An 18,528-nucleotide genomic window follows, 5' to 3' on the forward strand; every position below is an offset into this window, starting at 1 on the left:
GATTGCAAGCTCCGGTTGATATGTAAAAAGAGAGAAAAGGATAGGAAAAATAAAATAAAGAAAGAAAAAGAAAGAAAGGAGAAATAAAGAAAGGATGGAGAAGTATGAGAAGAATACAACGAAACATGAAAAATGACAGAAAGAAAGAAAAATAGAAAAAAAAGACAGATATAAACAACAAAAAAAAAATTTAAAAAAGAAAAAAAAAGTTAGTAAGAAAATTTGAATCAAGAAACTAAAGGAAGACCTGAACAAAGTAAAGCAAAGTAAAGAAAGAGAAAAAAAGATAGAAAGCAGACTTACAGCAAATACAAAATTAGAAAAGAATGAAATAAAGATAAAAGTAATAGAATAGTATCAAACAGAATTGAAAAGGATAGAAAGAATAGATTTTTAGATGAAGATTGTCAATGATAGCAATGTATGTATAAATGATATAATGATGATATGACTTTCATCAAATCAAAACTGTACCAGGACTTCGCGGTTTTCAATAACATACTTTAATATGGACAATGCGAAACCACGATAAAAAAAATCATCCACAGCTATTATTTTCTATCCAATTGGCATGTTCTTTGGAAGAACCGTTTCACCGTTACCAAATCCGGCTGGTTTTTATTATCTACACGCCTTTATTTTTTTGTTTATTTTTTGTTTGCTTGTTTATTTTATTTAATTTCTGCTTTGTAATGATGATACAATTTCATGTATAAAATATTTTATATACATATAGGATTTTCCACACATGAAGTTAAAAGAAATTCAATGAATAAAACTTTTTTTTTCAAAGTAATCAAAACTTATTATCAGCCTGAAATTTATAGAAATATTCAAATAATTATTAATTAATAATAACGTTAACAATATCGTCGTTATACTTAAATAACACAAGGATCTATGTAGACTTTTTTTCTAAAGAAATATTATGTAGGCCTAACTGAAATAGGCGCCTATAGTGGCGAAAGACAGGGGGGGGGTGTAACAAGAAAAGGGTAAACTAGCCTTTTATATAGCAGGGGAGGGGGAATTAGGTCGAAAAGGGTGTTGGAAATAAAGGCAGAGGCCGCGGAACGGTTTTCAAAGTTTTCTATGAAGAGAGTGAAGACGTCTTGTTAGGATTTTTATTCTTTTGAGATAAAATAAGAAGGGTGAACCATAAAGCCTATACCTTTCTTCCATTCCCTCCCTTCGTAGTTTTACTTTTCATCCCTTTTATCATATTTTTGTTTTCCTTTTTGAGGACACTGGGGGGGGGGGGCGTCCTATCACCCCTGGCTACGCGCCCGGTGTGTACAACTTTGGTCTAATATACAGGCACATGCAGACCCTGATTGAAACTTTGATCAACAAGTGTGTCTCCACGCAAAGACTAGCACATTCAAAACTTGCGGAGCGAGAGGGCCTTCAGTACACAAGACACGAGTAGGCTGCATTACAGACCCTTTATTCGAGTGAAGGGTTTGCACAGCAGACTAACTTTGGTCCGCGATGGGCTAAATTGATAAGGGGGCACATCCAAATACCATCCCCACCTCAAGTTCTCAGCCCATAGTTTCGCACCAAGATTCGCGCTGTGTTTGCGCCGATAGACTACTTCACACTAATGCACTTGATAGCAGTTGGCCTCGATAGTTGCTTGCCTGGGAATCTATAGTGACGTAATAATCTCGTAACAGGTGACTTTTGGCTGAGCTCTGTACAGAGCAGTGGTGTTGGTAGAAAAGTACGGCAATTTGAATGATAGCTTTAAAGAATGTTTACAAAGGTTTTGTTTGCGAAGGAACAACGTTATAAGGACTATAAACCATATAGAGCCCCGAAATGGCCTCAACAGTAATCAGATATTCTGATTTACCCCGTGATAAATGGAACCAAGACCCGGTTTACAAGTCCTATGTCAGACTCTATATCAGTGATATCACGGAGATGGAACCCTACAGTACAGGACCAAGTGGTAGGTATACCCAGACCAAGGCAAGGGGGTACCGGGTAGGCCTACCTCGGTCTTATTGAGTGGGTATATAATGTATATTTTTTCGCGCGTGGAAGGTGTGTATGCTTCGAATATATCAACGTGGTGGCAGAAACTAGAAAATATGAATGCTGTTAGGGGAATGCAACCTTGGTAAATTAATCGTGTGGAATAAGAGAGATACAAATGTACAGAAAGAAAGAAAATGAACTCCTGAACTAGAAGTCTAAGGGGTAACTTGAAGGATCATTGCTCAAGCTTTGTCTCATTTTCCTGGCCAGGCTACCAGGTTTTGCAATGTAGAAGTTGTTCAGCCTCAAATGTGTTGATTCTGTTTTTGTAATGATTTTCTATCACATTTATTAATTGTATTTTTGTGATTTTATTATGAAATTACATATATATTAAATGTCCTCTTGTAAGAAAAGTATGATTCTAAGTATAATTAGAAAAAAAATTAAAATGACATCACATGGGATATGTGATCAATTTTGATATTGAAGTTTCCACAGTGATTACTTGATTTTATAGCCTACTAAAACTTGATTTATTCTGTCTTTTTTTCTGTTAAAACAACATTCTACTTGGGTTAGATTCCCCCCCAAAAAACAAAGGAAATAAAACAAACTTTTGAATTCCGTGTCAGGTAAACACGATTATGAATGTAGTATTATTTAGGACACTTTGTATTTTTTATACAATGATAGTTAATAATTGCATATTGTGGTCAAATGTTGCACAAAAGGTTTCAAGACAGATGAGGTGACCAAGACAAAAGGGTGTCCTAAAATGTCCAATGCAGAACTTATGTTTAGTCATCCTGATTGAGCTATGGATAGAAACTCATATTATTGTTGCATATTAAGGACGTTCCACAGTTAAATGAAGTCCATGTCATTTTCACCAAATTTTGCAGAGAGTTACTTTGGTATCTATGCATTATGAAAATGCAAAAAATATTAAAGGCTCATGTGCTTGTTTTTTTTCTACGGGTCTTCAAAGTCGCCGTATTTGAATGATATGCAATCTTGCGCAATAAAGACAATTATGCCTCTCTTAGACCTTACAAATTCACCAAATGAGTTTAAATCATCTTTACTCAGTGGATACCGCATCAAACTTCATCAAATTTTCAAGATATATAACAAAGTGTATACCAAAGTAAGAGAAAGTCTTTTAATTGGTAAAACTATATCTATTTGGAGTCAGCAGCACCCTCATTTGGCAAGAATGGTGCAAAAGCTCGGAAAAACCAAATCTTCAAATTAAGACGTGAATCTACTCAAAAATAAAAAAAAGTATTTTGTAAACTGCACTTCTTTCAAAATCCATGTCATTTTAATCAAATTGGTCTAAATTGTAGAGGAATGCATATGGAAGTTAAAAATATGGGGTCCATGTGCTCGTTTTTTTAACTATTAGTGTCCAAAGTGATGCAAGTTGGCATGAAAATCGCCCAAAATGCGCCCCAAACCTCAAAAATCTATTAATGCCGTCTAAAATGCAAATGGTTCCGTAGTTTTGCCCCCAAACATTCAAAACCCATGTCATTTTCATCATACTCTCCATTTGTAGAAGAATATTAAACATATGGGGTCCATGTGCTCGTTTTTAAACTAATGGTGTCCCAAGTGTAGCAAGTTGGCTTGAAAATCTCCTAAAATGCGCCGAAAACATGCAGTCTCTTAATGTAGGTCCTCTAAAATGCAAATGTTTCCATATTTCGCTCCCAAACATTTAAAAGCCATGTCATTTTCATCATACCTTGCACATAGATACTTTAGCACCTGAATATTCCAGATATGCAAAAATTAACATGGGTTCATGTGCTTGATTTTTTGCTAGAGCTTCAAAGTTAACCCAAAATTGATGATTTTCTAAAGAATTGCTCATCCAAAAGAATTTGGCATTTTTAGACCTCACGAGATCACAACAATGAGTTTTAAGCCAGGTATACTCAGTCAAAAACCATGAAAATTTCATCAAATTCTGCAATATGATTAATAATTGTATCCGTAAGATGAATAATCTATCAATATTGCTGTCAATTGTTTGCTCATTTAAGTCGAACAACACTCTCAGTTCTTAGAAATTGTGGGAAAGATACTCAACCTAAAAAATTTCAATAACAAACTTGAGAAGTAAAAGAAATGCTCCACTTTATTCAAAACCCATGTCATTTTCACCAAACTTTGCAAAGTTGTAGAGGAAGGTATACCTAAGAGGTGCAAGAATAAAAAAAATATGGGTTGATGTGCTTGTTTTCAAACTATCAGTAACTTTATTAGAGCAAATTTACTTCTTAAAACACCCCAAAACGGGCCACAAGCAGTATCTTTGTGAGGAAAAATTCTGAACCACTTTTCCATTTATTCAAACTCGGGGTCATATTCATCATACTTTGCAGCACTACAGTGAAACTATTTTGAAATTGTAGAGGAATAAACAAAATGTTCCATGGAATATTTCCAGTTTATTAGCTTTATAAAATAACACATCAGATCTGCAGTTAGTGCAGATAAGGAGAAAAATCAGCTCACATTTCCTACAGCTGATTAAATCATCAGTTCATCCATTGTGACGTCAGCGCGCAGAGTGTAAAATATGCGCAGATCATGATGCGCACAAACATAACTGTGGAACGTCCTTAAAAGAAAATCGTAGAATGTCAAGATAAAGGTACTCCAAACATCTTATTTTGCTAAAAATTCATTTAAACTATCACAGCCCTGAACACAACTCGATGGGGTTGCACAGTGATTGGCAAGCTCAGTGGTTTTGTGACTATTTTGTTACCTATGGGGGGGTATAAGATGACTTCAAAGCCCGAGGGGGGGGGGGCACTCAGTATCTAATGCATAGTGGGTATGTGCCACGGAGGGGACCCCCATTTTTACACTCAAATTTCCGTTCCAAGGCATAGCATTTTTGTCTTATTGAGAAGAAGAACAAAGAAAGCTGCTCCAATGCATAGCACTTTCTTCTTATCGAGAAAAGAAAAGAAGAAAGAAATCCGCTCCAAAGCATCACATATTTTTCGTTACGCCGTTCCAATCGCATTGATCTGCTACAATGAGCTGCAATTTTGGTGAAAAGTGGCCGCAGAGCGCTGTCCGAGCTCGCCTCAGCTCTCCGCGAGTGCACCCGGCGGAGGCCGCGCTAGCTGCATCATGCACATGACTGTTCCATAGGGATGCAAACGCACTCACACGCTGGCGATCCGTTCCAAGGACCCCCGTTTCTCAAACATGTAGTTCCGAAGCCCGTTCAGAGGACCCTCCTTTTTACAATAAACCCGCTCCAAGGCCCCCGTTTTTTGTCTCGCCCGCGGCGGCACCCCCCCACCATTTTTTTGGTCGAGTGCCCCCCCCCAGGCTTCAAAGTATGCATTGAGATCTTCAATCTACAGTTGGGACAATAGAGTAGGCCTACTGTTCTTTTATTAAGACAGAATTTGTCTTTTCTTCTCATCTTCCTCCTTGACCTTCTCCTTCTTTTTCTTTTTTTTTCTTCTTCTTCTTCCCCTTCTCATCCTGCTTTTTCTTCTTCTCCTTCTTTAGTTAACAAAGACACTAAGATTTTCATGTATACCAACAGATCAGGGGCCTATTTCAAAAAGGATTTGCAACTGTTGTAACTTCGCCTTTTTATGGCAACTACCATGGAAACCTTGATTCTGATTGGCTGCTGAACCCTGTTACCATGGTAGTCGCCATTATGGCAATGTTACAACAGTTGCAAAGTCCTTTATGAAACAGGCCCCAAGTCGATCTGCATACTAACAATATTTCTCTCAGTGAGTTGACCCTCTTTGCTGACCCTTTATGTTTTGCAGAGGTCACCTGCTGGTTATAGCGAGGAAATAGTGTGCAGATCTCTTCTTTATAGTATGCTCTGTGAATAGCTGACTGTAAAGAAATGAAAAGACTTTTATTGAGTATACTGATGCACACAATGTTTATTCAACCAGGTGGAAGTTATGTTAATAGCCAGGTAGAAAAAGATAAAGCAGTGATTTAACAACACCCAATGTGATTTATCCAATATACATCTTCCCATGTTTAAGACACCCCCATCATACCAATATAAAATCTTGCGGGCGATAGTCACAGTATTTGTATAATTCAGATAGACTATGTGAGCTCACATCCCGTGTCTGTCCTGTCAAGCATGGTGTAATAATCGTCAATTATTTTTTTTTTCTTAGATATTCACTGGCTTCCGTTTTATCTTCTCAGATATTGTTGATTCTATAATGTTGAACATGGAATAAAAATACGGAGTCCTTCTCATTCTATGATCAGAAGCAATTCGTTCCACTTTAACTAAGAAAATAGAAAAAGGTGGTGGCATAAAATCTGATGTCTTGAAATCTTCCGAACAATTCATGTTAATTTTGTTTTAAACTAGAAATATCACTGAAGGTGTTTAATGCTCCCATTCTATTCTGTTACAATGGCAATGCAGTTTCCAATGCATTTGGAAAAATCAATCTTGCATGTCTTTACCCAAGATGAATGTTAGTTCCAACTTTCATGAACAATGCCCCGAGATTGGGGAAGTGGTTTGATCTGCAATCAGTTTTCTCGGGTTTGGGGCAGTGGCGTACCTAGGATTTTCCAAAGGGGGAGAGGGAAATTTGTCCACCAAAAAATTTGACAAAAAAAAAAGGTCTTCAACCACAAGTAAAGGACATTTCGCACCAGAAAAAAATTAATGAGCAAAAAAATAAATACAAAAAATATTTTAAAAAAGGTCCTCAAGTTCAGAGGAGGGGGCCACTTGTGACTCCTCAGGAATCAGTTTTGACTCGTCGGGGGGCAGGGATATGTTCCTTGCATGAGTTGTGACTCGTGCCCTCCCCCTTAGGTATGCTAATGGTTTTGGGCCGTGGCATGCAGTTATCATGGCAACACAATTTCTGACATTATGACTTATTAGCTCAAGATCTCTGTTTATTCTAAATTCCATGAGCAGCAGTCATAAAATGAAGGAGTAGTTCAATCCGCAAGATGTGTACACATTCAAATTCACGATTCAAAAATTTATTTGGAAATTGGAAATCTTCTGTCAATGAGACAAATGAGTAGGTGCACAAATCATTTGCAGAGGTGGGTCCTGATCGCCAATTCGTGATGCATACAACCTGCCATGTGCAGCTGCTACAAGGGAAAGAAAACGGATTTTGTTTCCTTCTCTCCTTGGACTAGATGGCAGTTGATCTATTGGTTTCAAAGTCTGCCTAGTATGCACTGGTGCAGGTCCAAGACCTCTGTCATGGGCTGTTGCTTTCCAGAGTTTTCATTGAGATTGCAGCTCTTTTGAAACAAGATAGCCTGTGTGAAAACAGAAAAATCAAAGGAACAGATAAACAAAAGTTTGAGAAAAATTGAATAAATAATAAGAAAGTTATAAAGTTTAGATCAGCCATTCTCAATTACTTTTTTTGAAGCGCCACATTTCTTGTTGAGAATCTCTAATGCTCCACTATCCATTACGCAAACCAGCAATGTATCAATGGAGGGGTCCAGAGGCCCCTGGTGGGGGTCGAGGGGGCAGAGTCCCCAGAAGTTTTGGAATATGAGGCCTTTTAAATTGCCCAGAGGGGCTCTAACAAACTACAAAATATTGATATTAAAAGAAAAATGACCAGTGACTTTTTCACAACATACCAATGATACTACTAGTTCAGACTGTTCTGCATCAGATCTATTGGCTGAAGCAAGTGGCGTAATGAGTATAAAAAAAATGAGGGGGCTAAATATGGCATCTGAAGCAAAAATATTGAACTTTTCAATACAAAAATCTATATTTTGACATAATATTAAGAAAATAACACAATGTTCCACTCTTTCCCTTTCCTTTTCTCCTTTTTTTCTTGCCCGTGAAACACTTGGGGGCATTAATCCCCACCCCCATCTCTACGACAGTGGCTGAAGTTACGTTCCCCGATTTTGCAAGGGCTGAAAATTAGGCCTTGCACTGCACTAACGCCCCAAACAGCCCCCTCTCTACAACTCACGTGTGGTATCATTCATTCAGTTCGTGTTAATAAAGGTCAAGTCCACCTCAGAAAAATGTTGATTTGAATCAATAGAGAAAAATCAGACAAGCACAATGCTGAAAATTTCATCAAAATCGGATGTAAAATAAGAAAGTTATGACATTTCAAAGTTTCACTTATTTTTAACAAAATAGTTATATGAACGAGCCAGTTACATCCAAATGAGAGAGTCGATGATGTCACTCACCCACTATTTCTTTTATTTTTTTATTGTTTGAAATATGAAATATTTTGATTTTCTCGTCATTGTCATGTGAAATGAAGTTTCATTCCTCCCTGAACACGTGGAATTCCATTATTGTAACATTTTGTGCTTCAGGCAAGGAGGTCCTAATCATCAAATTCATAAAAATTGAAATATTGTATAATTCAAACAATAAAAAACAAAAGAAATAGTGAGTGAGTGATGTCATCAACTCTCTCATTTGGATGTAACTGGCTCGTTCATATAACTATTTTGTTGAAAATAAGCAAAACTTTAAAATGCCATAACTTTGTTATTATACATCCGATTTTGATGAAATTTTCAGCATTATGCTTGTTGAATTTTGCTCTTTTTATTCAAATCAAGTTTTTGTTGGGGTGGACTTGTCTTAAGCAAGAGTGCATGCAGGCAATCACGGCAGGCAATGCATCTGAGCATACATGTATTTCACTTTTACAACTTTGGATTTTAATCAGCTCCGGAAACAAAGTTTCTGCTTGTTATGTCCCAAATTCATAATATTTTATGATCAGGATGTTCTTTGAATATCATATTATTTGATGTTTAACTCTTAACCAAAACGTATACTCTGGAAATGCAAAATTTCTCGCCGTTGAAATAGAAATCCTACAAACGGGGTTTTCAAATCACTTGTGTGGCACATAAACTTTTTACAGCATTGAATGAATAAAAAGGAGAACACCGTAGATCCTCTATAATAAGGGTTATCGAGTTCTAAATTTGACAAAATTTGAGGAAATCAATTAGCAATTAAGGGTCAGATAAAGAGTTTTGTTTTCTCTTTGTACTAAAATGATCACCAAATCCTTATTTCCAGGTTACTGGTAGATACATCTTTTTTCTCCCCAATTTTTCTTTTTTTTAATACTTTTTTTATATCGGCTCCCAAGCGCCACTCCGCAAGGCTCGGTGCGCCACAAGTGGCGCGCGCGCCACCATTTGAGAATCCCTGGTTTAGATCATTTTTGCAATGTCCTCTAGATGTGTGAACAACTTTCCCATTACTTCTGTATATATTTCACTTAAATTGCCTTTTTTATCACTTCTTATCAGAAGATCATGTATTCTTTCTATAGGAGGGCATGTAATACAGATTTTCAAGGCATACATTATGGATGTATCATCGTAAGAAAGTGCAAAAAGAGACATTTTTTTGTTATTTTATAGTCCAACACAGGGAAAGTTGTTCACATGTGACATCACACATCTTTGCCGCATTGCCAATGGAAGGATCTCCATAGCATTAGTGATCTCAATATTCTCATGCTCATAACTTTTTCACCATTTGTCTGATTTTTCTCAGACTTTCTTTGATCTTATTTCTTTATTTTTCTCTTTCACACAAGCCCACTTGTTCCAAAGGTTTCATCCCCCTTTAATGCTTGCTTTATGAGTGTCCTTGTACCTATTGAGGGAATTTTCCTTGCATGAGGTGCTCCTGCTTCACACTTTCAATAATACATTAGCATCTTTGTAATCCTGCCATCATCCGTACGGATGATGTTCTCTGTCCATCTCAGTTGGCTCTCTATGATTAAGCTCTCAATGCTGGAGAAACCACACTTTTTTCTGAGGACCTGGAGTTTAGATATTCTGTCCTGCCACTTAATATTGGAGATCCTCAGCAGACATCGTTGGTGAAGCTGTTCAAGCAGTTTGATGTGTCGGCGGTAGTTAGTCCATGTCTCCCAGCAATAAATAAGAGAACTCAGGTCTATACTGCTCTGTATACGGCAATCTTGGTGGACAAACGGATGCCATGGGCCTGCCATAGTCTCTTTGTTAGTTGGCCAAATGCGGCAACTTGCCTTTACCAATGCACTGCATTATCTCAACATCAGGGATCCACTGCTTGTAACGGTGCTACTCCGGTAGCAGAACTTTCCACAGCTTTGTATCTTTGTTTATTTATTCAGTCATAATCATATACAGGGTAAAAAGCATAATGTTCATACCTTGTTTCACAAGCAAAGTGCTCATATCACACCAGACTCATAAAAAACTGTGGGAATAATCATAAGAAGCTCTTCAACGTTGCAAATCGACTTCTGAACTGGAAGCAGTCTGCTCCTCCACCAACTTACACCAATGGTAGTTCGATGGCTCAAACATTTATCAAGTTTTTTCATTCCATAGTTAATAAAATCCGAAATATTCTACATCATTGCGTGCCATCTGAATCAGAGCCAGTCACCTCTACCTACCTCTGGACTTTCCTATATACCAGCGCAGATGAAATTTTTTCTCTTATTCGTAAACTGCCTCCCAAATCTTGCTAACTAGATCCTGTTCATACTATTCTAGTTAAGGATTGTGCTTCCACTTTTGCCCCAATTATTTGTCAAATTGTTTACCTCAGTATAGATCAAGCCACTGTGTCTTCTGTTTTAAAGTCGGCTGATTCGTCCTTTTGTTGAAAAAACCCTCTTTGGATTTGGAATCCTTGAAGAATTATCGTCCAGTTTGCAATCTTCCTTTTCTTTTTAAAATTTTTGAGAGCTGTGTTCACTCGACTGCACGAATATCTCAGTCAGCTTACCGACCTCATCATTGTGTTGAGACTCTACTCATAAACGTCTCTAGTTTTATATTGCAGAAAATTGACTCTGGATCTGCTACAGCAATGGTCCTATTAGATCTGTCTTCGGCCTTTGATACAGTAGATCCCAAGATACTTGTAAATACTCGTTGCCATCTTGGGTATCCAGGACCAGGCTCTTGAATGGTATAGATCTTACCTATCATACCATTTACAGTCTGTTGTTCATGACGGTTTATTTTTCATAATCACCCTGTTCATTACCATGTATTTATGCCGATGATATACAGGTTTTTGTCTCTTGTCCACCAGACCAAATTCAAGCTTGCCAAGCTTTGCGCATTTTGGAAAATTGCACCTATTATTAACACCTGGATGAAATCAAACTCACTCCAACTGAACCACAGTAAATGTGAGTTCATGCTTTTTGGCTCCAAATCTCAAGTAAATAAACTTAACATAGATTCCATTTTCATTGCCGTTAATCCTGTTCTCTCTGATTCTTGCCACAATCCTGGTGTCATTTTCGATTCCCAAATGTCAATGTCAAATCAGGTCACAAGTATTTGTAAATCTGTCCGCTATCAATTGCAGGGTTGGCGATTTTTTTGATTTTTTTAAAAAAATCAAAAAAATCGGATTTATTTGATTTAAATCAGATTTTTTTGATTTAAATCAGATTTTTTTGATTTTTTTGATTTTTTTAAAGTTCCTTCGAAAAAAAGGGTAATTATCCCCCCCCCCTTACTCTTACAATGACATCAATATTGATGTTATACATTTCACCCCTAATATTGTTCTTAACCACATATTTTGTAATTAAAATCCAGTAAAAAAGGACAATTAAAAATAAATTTGAGGAATCATGTATCTGAACTTAATTCTATCATACATAGGCCTATGAAGGAATATTCCATAGGGAATTCCCAGTGAGTAGAGAAAATTCCCCTCTGGGATTTTTCATTCAAATATTAAAAAAAATCCAAGAGAAAAAATCCCTTATCAAAACTGCCAACAAACCCTTTGCCAATTACTAGTATTCATGTATATTGTAAGAGAAATATTTCTCATCAATGATTTTTTTCAATTAGTCACAGCTTTACAATAGTCAAAGAGAGACTACAACTATATGTTAAGGATCTTTTTGATAAAAAGCTCTTCTCTTGCTACAGATATAGATGCAAAACTCTCAGTTTTGGAGAACAATATAGGAGATAGCTTAGTCAAAGGGTGACTATACTACATTCTGTTACTGTGATTTTTTTACATTAATCTACAATTTTTATTCCCATATTCTCTACAAAAAAATCTGTTTGATCCATGAAGTATGAAAAAAAATCTACTTACTTTTAACTTAAAGGATAAAAACTGCAAAACTGCTTAAATTACAACATATGTATTACAAAAAGAAGTATTTTATTTTAAATAAGACACAGCTTACAACTGCCAATGATTGTAACTGAAGTACCTGCATCCTAACGTTAAAATACAGTGTTAAATGTTTATTCTGAGTTTTGCAAATTGTTGTTATAGAGCTCTTTCCATTATTACATGCAGATACAAAACTTCCATTATTTGTAGCACTGAACATAAAATGGGCTGCAGTGACTTAAAAGGTTTATAAGAGAAAGCTTTTCTCAACAGTCAAATTATGACTGTACTACATTATGTTAATGTGATTTTTATAATTATGTTATTCAAAACATCAAATGTATGATAAATGTAACAATACGAAATAAGAGGCATGTTAAATATGTTGATTACATGCAGGTATCATTTTTTATTTTACAGGACAGAAGTAGTTATGTGTAGGCGAAGGATCAAAACTGGAAAACTGCCAACAAACCTTTTCTCATCGACTTTTATATATTATATTTTTTTTTTACAAACTGCTCTCTGAAAAGTCTTTGGATTATGTGAAAACTTTACGTTAAGAAAGAAATTGACTAATAATAAATGACAAAGAATGTAAAATTTCAGAAGAAAAACTCGACATAATTTACAAAAAATGAGTACCTATTGACACATACATCTGTAGTTTTTAAGGAATTACCTGATTTTATTAATTTGATTTTAATTTGTTTAAGTAGATATGAAGACTTTGTTGATCTTTTATTGATATAAAGTTAATTCAAAGTTTTTTAGTTGATTTGAAGAATTAAAACTGCATTGAACAAATACTTTGTCCATGATTTGTACATGTTTCAATGGAAGTGATTTAAATCAATGATTTTTTTAAAAAAATCATGGTGATTTAAATCGCGATTTAAATCACGATTTAAATCAACGTGATTTAAATCCGCCAACCCTGATCAATTGCATAACATTGGTTTAATAAAAAAATATTTAACTCGTTCTGCATCAGAGAAACTTGTGTACTCACGCATCTCCTCATGTCTTGATTTTTGGCAATAGTCTTCTCTTTGATATACCTAACTCTAAAATTACCCGACTTCAAAAACTTCAGAATTCAGCAGCTCGCATTGTTTCTCTGTCAAATAAACACGATCACATCACTCCTGTTCTTAAAGACCTCCAGTGGTTGCCCATAAAGGATCGCATAGCTTTCAAAATTCTACTTTTGGTTTATCATATCATCAATGGATCTGCAACCGATTACAAAAGTCTCTTATACACCACTATCAACCTGCATGCACACTGCGATCATCCCAATCTAGTCTCTTACATATTCCACTATCTAAAAATCCTGGGGCGATCGAGCCTTTGCTCATGCCGGACCAGCCCTGTGGAATTCACTACCACAGGAGCTGAAGAAATCAAACTCTGCAACATCCTTTAAGGGCAACCTAATATTGCATTTGTTCACCAGCAGGTACTACATGTAGGTTTGAACTTTGAAGACAGACATTTTTTCCTCATTTGTAATTTACCCTTTCTTGTACTTCTCTTAGTTCTCTTTACTTTTATGTTTTGCTCTCTTATAAGTGCCTTTAGCATTTAATCAAAATGGAAAAGATGCTATATAAATCATATGTATTATTATTATTATTATTATGGCTCCAGATGACATCAAACTTAGACTCTGGAAGCGTTATGGAGATGATGTTCTTGGTAGTGTGGATAACAATAGTATGGACAGATTACCTTCTCCTCTGAATCAAGTAGACGACACCGGCAGTGCTATCGAATTCACACATGAAGTCGAACAGGAAAACTCTGTCCCCTTCCTAGAGACCAGAAATTGTAAAGAACTGGATAAGACAAACAAACTCGTCATCTATAGAAAAGTTACCCACACTGGATAGTACCTCAATTTCAAGTCTCACCACCCTCTTCATCTGTACTTGTATGGATAGAGCAAAATCCATCACCTCCAAGGATTGTGACCTTGCTGAGGAAGAAGAACAGATTCTGACTTCTCTCAGCAGATGCGGCTATCCAGACTGGTTGTTTAAGAAGAAAGACAACACTCACCCAAACAGCAACAAAACGGGTGTCATAACCCTCATCAATCCTTGAAAGGGATGGTCACAATTTCTTATGTCAAAGGGACCCCAGAAGCGTTGCAGAGGGTGTTTAGCAAGTTCAACATATTCCATGCTATAAGACCTCACACTAAGCTGCATGCCCTTCTAGTACACCCCAAGTACAAGCGAAAAACTGAGGACTGTACAGGCATGGTTTGCAAAATTCCTTACAAGGACTGCAATTGTTGATACATTGGTGAAACAGGCAGGAAGTTCGGAACAAGGAAAAGTGAACAAGTAGAAGCAGAGAGTGTAAGTTCAGCACCTTACACAAGAACAAGGAAAATAATTGCTTCTTAACTGAAAAAGTCTGCACTCACTGACCTTAACTAACCACTCCATCATTTAGAAAGAAAGTTTTATACTTGCTCGCGACAGTGACAGATACATGTATACCAGATGGATTAGGGAGGCCATCCACAATCGAGCAGAGCAGAACCCCCCTATGAATAGAGACTTAGGACAATATGCACTATCCTCGATGTACGATCCCATACTCAGTCGTGCTGCATCAACAACAGTGCCAGCTACAAGAGCTACTACCGCAACGACGGTCTGACGAAGCTTGCAGCCTAGTGAGCGGAAGCTTACCAAAAGACTTAAATTTTTGTCATTCTGGAAAAAAGAGCGTTTTCTCCTGGGAAAGTATATTTTAGTCTTAGTAAAACACCAACACCTCTTGCTACTGAGTCAGTATTGACTTAGATATTATAGACGTATGAAGCTTCCAGTCAAGATATTCATTGATTGTTAATGCCTAAAAACCCAACATTCTCTACTTTGCAATTTTTTAAAGAGTCTGTGGGTGCCCTTCTATTTGCTTGAAAAACTACATTAATTAGTTTTAGAAAGATTTAATTTTACCGGGGTAATTCATTTGCTTTGAACCACAAGGAGCCACAAGTAATTTCCTGTTTGCTGAGGAGATGAGATTTTGAATGTTTTTATCATTTATAGCAGTTGCAGTATCATCGGCTAACAAGGAAAAATTGAATGTTCTAGAGGAATTAATTAATCATTAGTATGAGAAGGAATAGGAGAGGACCCAGAACTGAACCTTGAGGAACTTAATAATTGTTACATTGCATAGAAGACTTGACACCATTGATCATCACATATTATTTTCTATGAAGTAAATAAAATAAGTAAGTGAACAGTTGTAGTGCAACTCCACAAATTCCACAACATTCAAGTTTTTGTAACAGAATGTGATGGTCAATAGTGTCAAATGCCGTGGATAGATCAATAAAGAAACCAATGCAATAATTACCCTTATCCATTTTTCTTAGAATATAGTCAGATATATTGAATATTGCTAATGAAGATGAATACTGTTTTCTGATATTTATTTATTTATTTGAATTTATTTATACCGGATAAAAGCATGATCAACACAGCTGTTTTACATCATGGTCCTGATACAACAGGTTACAAAACTGAATAAAAATGTTTATCTGATTAAATTTTGTTATTTTGCATGAAATTATATTAATGGGCATACATTATTTTCTTCTGGAGCGTCGCAAAAATTGGGAGATGGCAATAGGTCTATAATTTGATATATATCATGTACATCATCTTTTGTTGTGAAGTTTCACAATTTTCATAATTTTTATAAGTTTCATATTGTTGTAATATACGGTTACCATGGCAATGAATGCAGTTCCACAAGAATTCTTTAAAAACTGAGGAAGTAGTTTGAGCTGCAATTTTTGCAGAGGACCACTTGCCTAACCGCGATGGCCGTCCATACGCTGATTCATATATACCCTCTTCAAACTTTGTTTGGTGAGGGTATTAAACGATTTTCCACAAATAGTAAAAAAAATAAGAAAAAACACTTTTTTTATTTGATATGTTGTGGTACATTTAAGCATCTTTTTACACTTGAAAAGCACAGCAATTTCCATGGCATGTTCACTAGATAAACTAGAGATAAACATCAAAGGGGAGAGTGGTAGAAGGGGGGGGGGGGGGGGGGGGGGGGGGGAGAGCGCAGATACAAGTATCATTTGCTGGAAATGTCAACCTCATTATTTGTATCATTATTTTTCCCAACCCTTTATTCTCATGTGTTTGCCTCTCTCAAAAACAACATAAATCTGGGTGTATTTTCATTTTAATGATAATTAAAGTGCACTTAGGAAATTACTAATGAGGCTTCCCTGGTTGACATCTAAGAGATCATATGATATGTATTGTGATTAAGATGCATGTCTACATTAAAGTGGAGGTTGCTTACTAAATTTGGACTCAGTCCAGACTTTTCTTGATAAGTGATACAACAAAACAAATGAGATTGTATTACTCCTCAGGGATTAGTTTTCCATTTCATGGGAAGAAACCCACTGTTGGGAATGCATGTGTCAAATTCCAAATACAAAGATTTGTACCTGTTGTTTCTTTCAGACAGAAACTATGATATCAAAATCATATTTATGAAATGATATTGCAATTTATTTTTAGCAAATGCTTGTACCTCAATGCAGATCTGTTATCCATGTATTTCTCCTATTTTTGTAGACATACTGCAATCTGACCTTGATTTAATGATTACTATTGTTTTCTGTCTTTCTTTTTGAGTAAGCCTATATGTAAAGCAATTACAATTCATTCATTAATATCTCAATTTTTCTGCTTAAAAATAGTCTATGACATTCATTTGTACTTTTGACAAGGGGGTAGCTATACAGTGCGTAAAACAAAAACAGGACAGGTTTGAATAGTCAATAAAATATTTGTTTCAAATTATTATACCTATATTTTGATGTTAGTAGATGCTCTGAGATCATCTTTGAAATGCCATTTAAGAAAATAAATTTTGTTCATGCTTGAGCAAACATTGGACGTTTTTGTTGGGGGTTCAAATAGAGGCTTGCGCCAAAATGGCAGAAATTAGAATTTTGATGATTAGACTTTTGGCTAAACAGCAGACTTCCTCTTAATCTTTTCATTGTCTTTGCCATAATTTTTGAATTATGCTGTCAAATTTCGTTTACAAATTTATTTATTTACCTGAATTATTTTGTTTTTTATTAAAACTTCTTATACCTTTGAATTTTCCTTCATAAGTAAGAAAAGAAGACTTTTTTTTCAACTTTTTTTTTCAAGTAAGAAGATTTGCATTATTAATTGATAGAATTTGTAATTATTCAAATCCTTTTATTATGTGAAACAAATTATGTTATGGTACCTATAAAAGACATGAATCCTATTTTCAAGGGGTTATGGAATCCTTCACCAAGTTTATGTGCTTGACAGGACAAACAGGAAAGGATTCATGTCTTTCAACGCAATGGTGTATTGAGTCAATTTTGAAGGAGCAAGATATGGCAGGTCGGGTAAAATGTATATTAAAAAGTTTATGAAGCCATCGATCGATTGATTGATTGACTTATTCGTCAAGAATATCACCGGAGATTACAATGAAATTGATGAATGCCTTGACAGGATAGCCCATCAAGCAAAGATTTCCACTTTTTAAAAATGAAATATAGAGTTTTGTGATTTTGACATAATATTCAGAAAGTGATATCATATTTCGCTTTCTATGTTTTCTGTTATTTTCCTTTTTAGGAGCACCCATTAGTATGCCACTGTTCAAAGGAACCATAACCTTTGTAGCACACAATCAAAGGATTTGAAGAAGAAAACAACATGCTCTCCCATACTTCTGTTTAAAACAAATGTTCTTGCCGAAAGATGGAATATTCAAAGCTAAAAGAGAACATATTAAGAAGGAACAACAGAACTATTCAAGCAAATAAGTATATTTGGAAATGAATTTCGACCGCATTTCGAACGCATAATTAAAAAATTATGGCAAAGATAATGAAAAGGTTAAGAGGAAGTCTGCTGATTAGCAAGATGTCCAACCATCATATTGTCATTTTATGCCATTTTGGCGCAAGCCTCCTTTTTAACCCCAGACGAAAACATTCCGTGTTCGCTCAAGCATGAACGAAACTAAATCATTTTAATATCATTTGAAGGATAAGACTTCAGAGCACCTATTGACACCAAAATATATTGATCATAATTTGAAAAAAAAAGATTTATAGATTTTTTCAAATCTGTCCCTTTTTTTATACGCACTGTAGTATGTTATAGACAATGACAAAGGGATTGCCACGGAAAATTTGCAATGGTTTGAAGAATCCCTTTAATTTTATGGAGGTATATACAGGGGAGCGTTTCATGAAGGACTTGTCGGATGTTTTATCTGACAAATCTTGT

The 18,528-nt window shown here is 35.8% G+C and overlaps 1 protein-coding gene across 3 annotated transcripts in view; it reads left to right on the forward strand.

Moving 5' to 3' along the window:
* The first annotated feature begins 1,479 nt into the window (after positions 1 to 1,479).
* LOC121409178 (CST complex subunit STN1-like) overlaps positions 1,480 to 18,528 on the forward strand; it is a 33,586-nt gene continuing 16,537 nt past the window's right edge. Inside the window, exon 1 of one of the 3 annotated variants that reach the window (XM_041601026.1) lies at positions 1,480 to 1,957. In XM_041601026.1, coding sequence (XP_041456960.1) covers positions 1,825 to 1,957 — 133 coding nt within the window. In that variant the 5' untranslated portion in view covers positions 1,480 to 1,824. The remainder of the gene's footprint in view (positions 1,958 to 18,528) is intronic. The other 2 variants (XM_041601028.1, XM_041601027.1) reach the window with 2 other exon arrangements.

The sequence above is a fragment of the Lytechinus variegatus genome, chromosome 2 (genome assembly GCF_018143015.1).
Source record: "Lytechinus variegatus isolate NC3 chromosome 2, Lvar_3.0, whole genome shotgun sequence".
NCBI lineage: Eukaryota > Metazoa > Echinodermata > Echinoidea > Temnopleuroida > Toxopneustidae > Lytechinus > Lytechinus variegatus.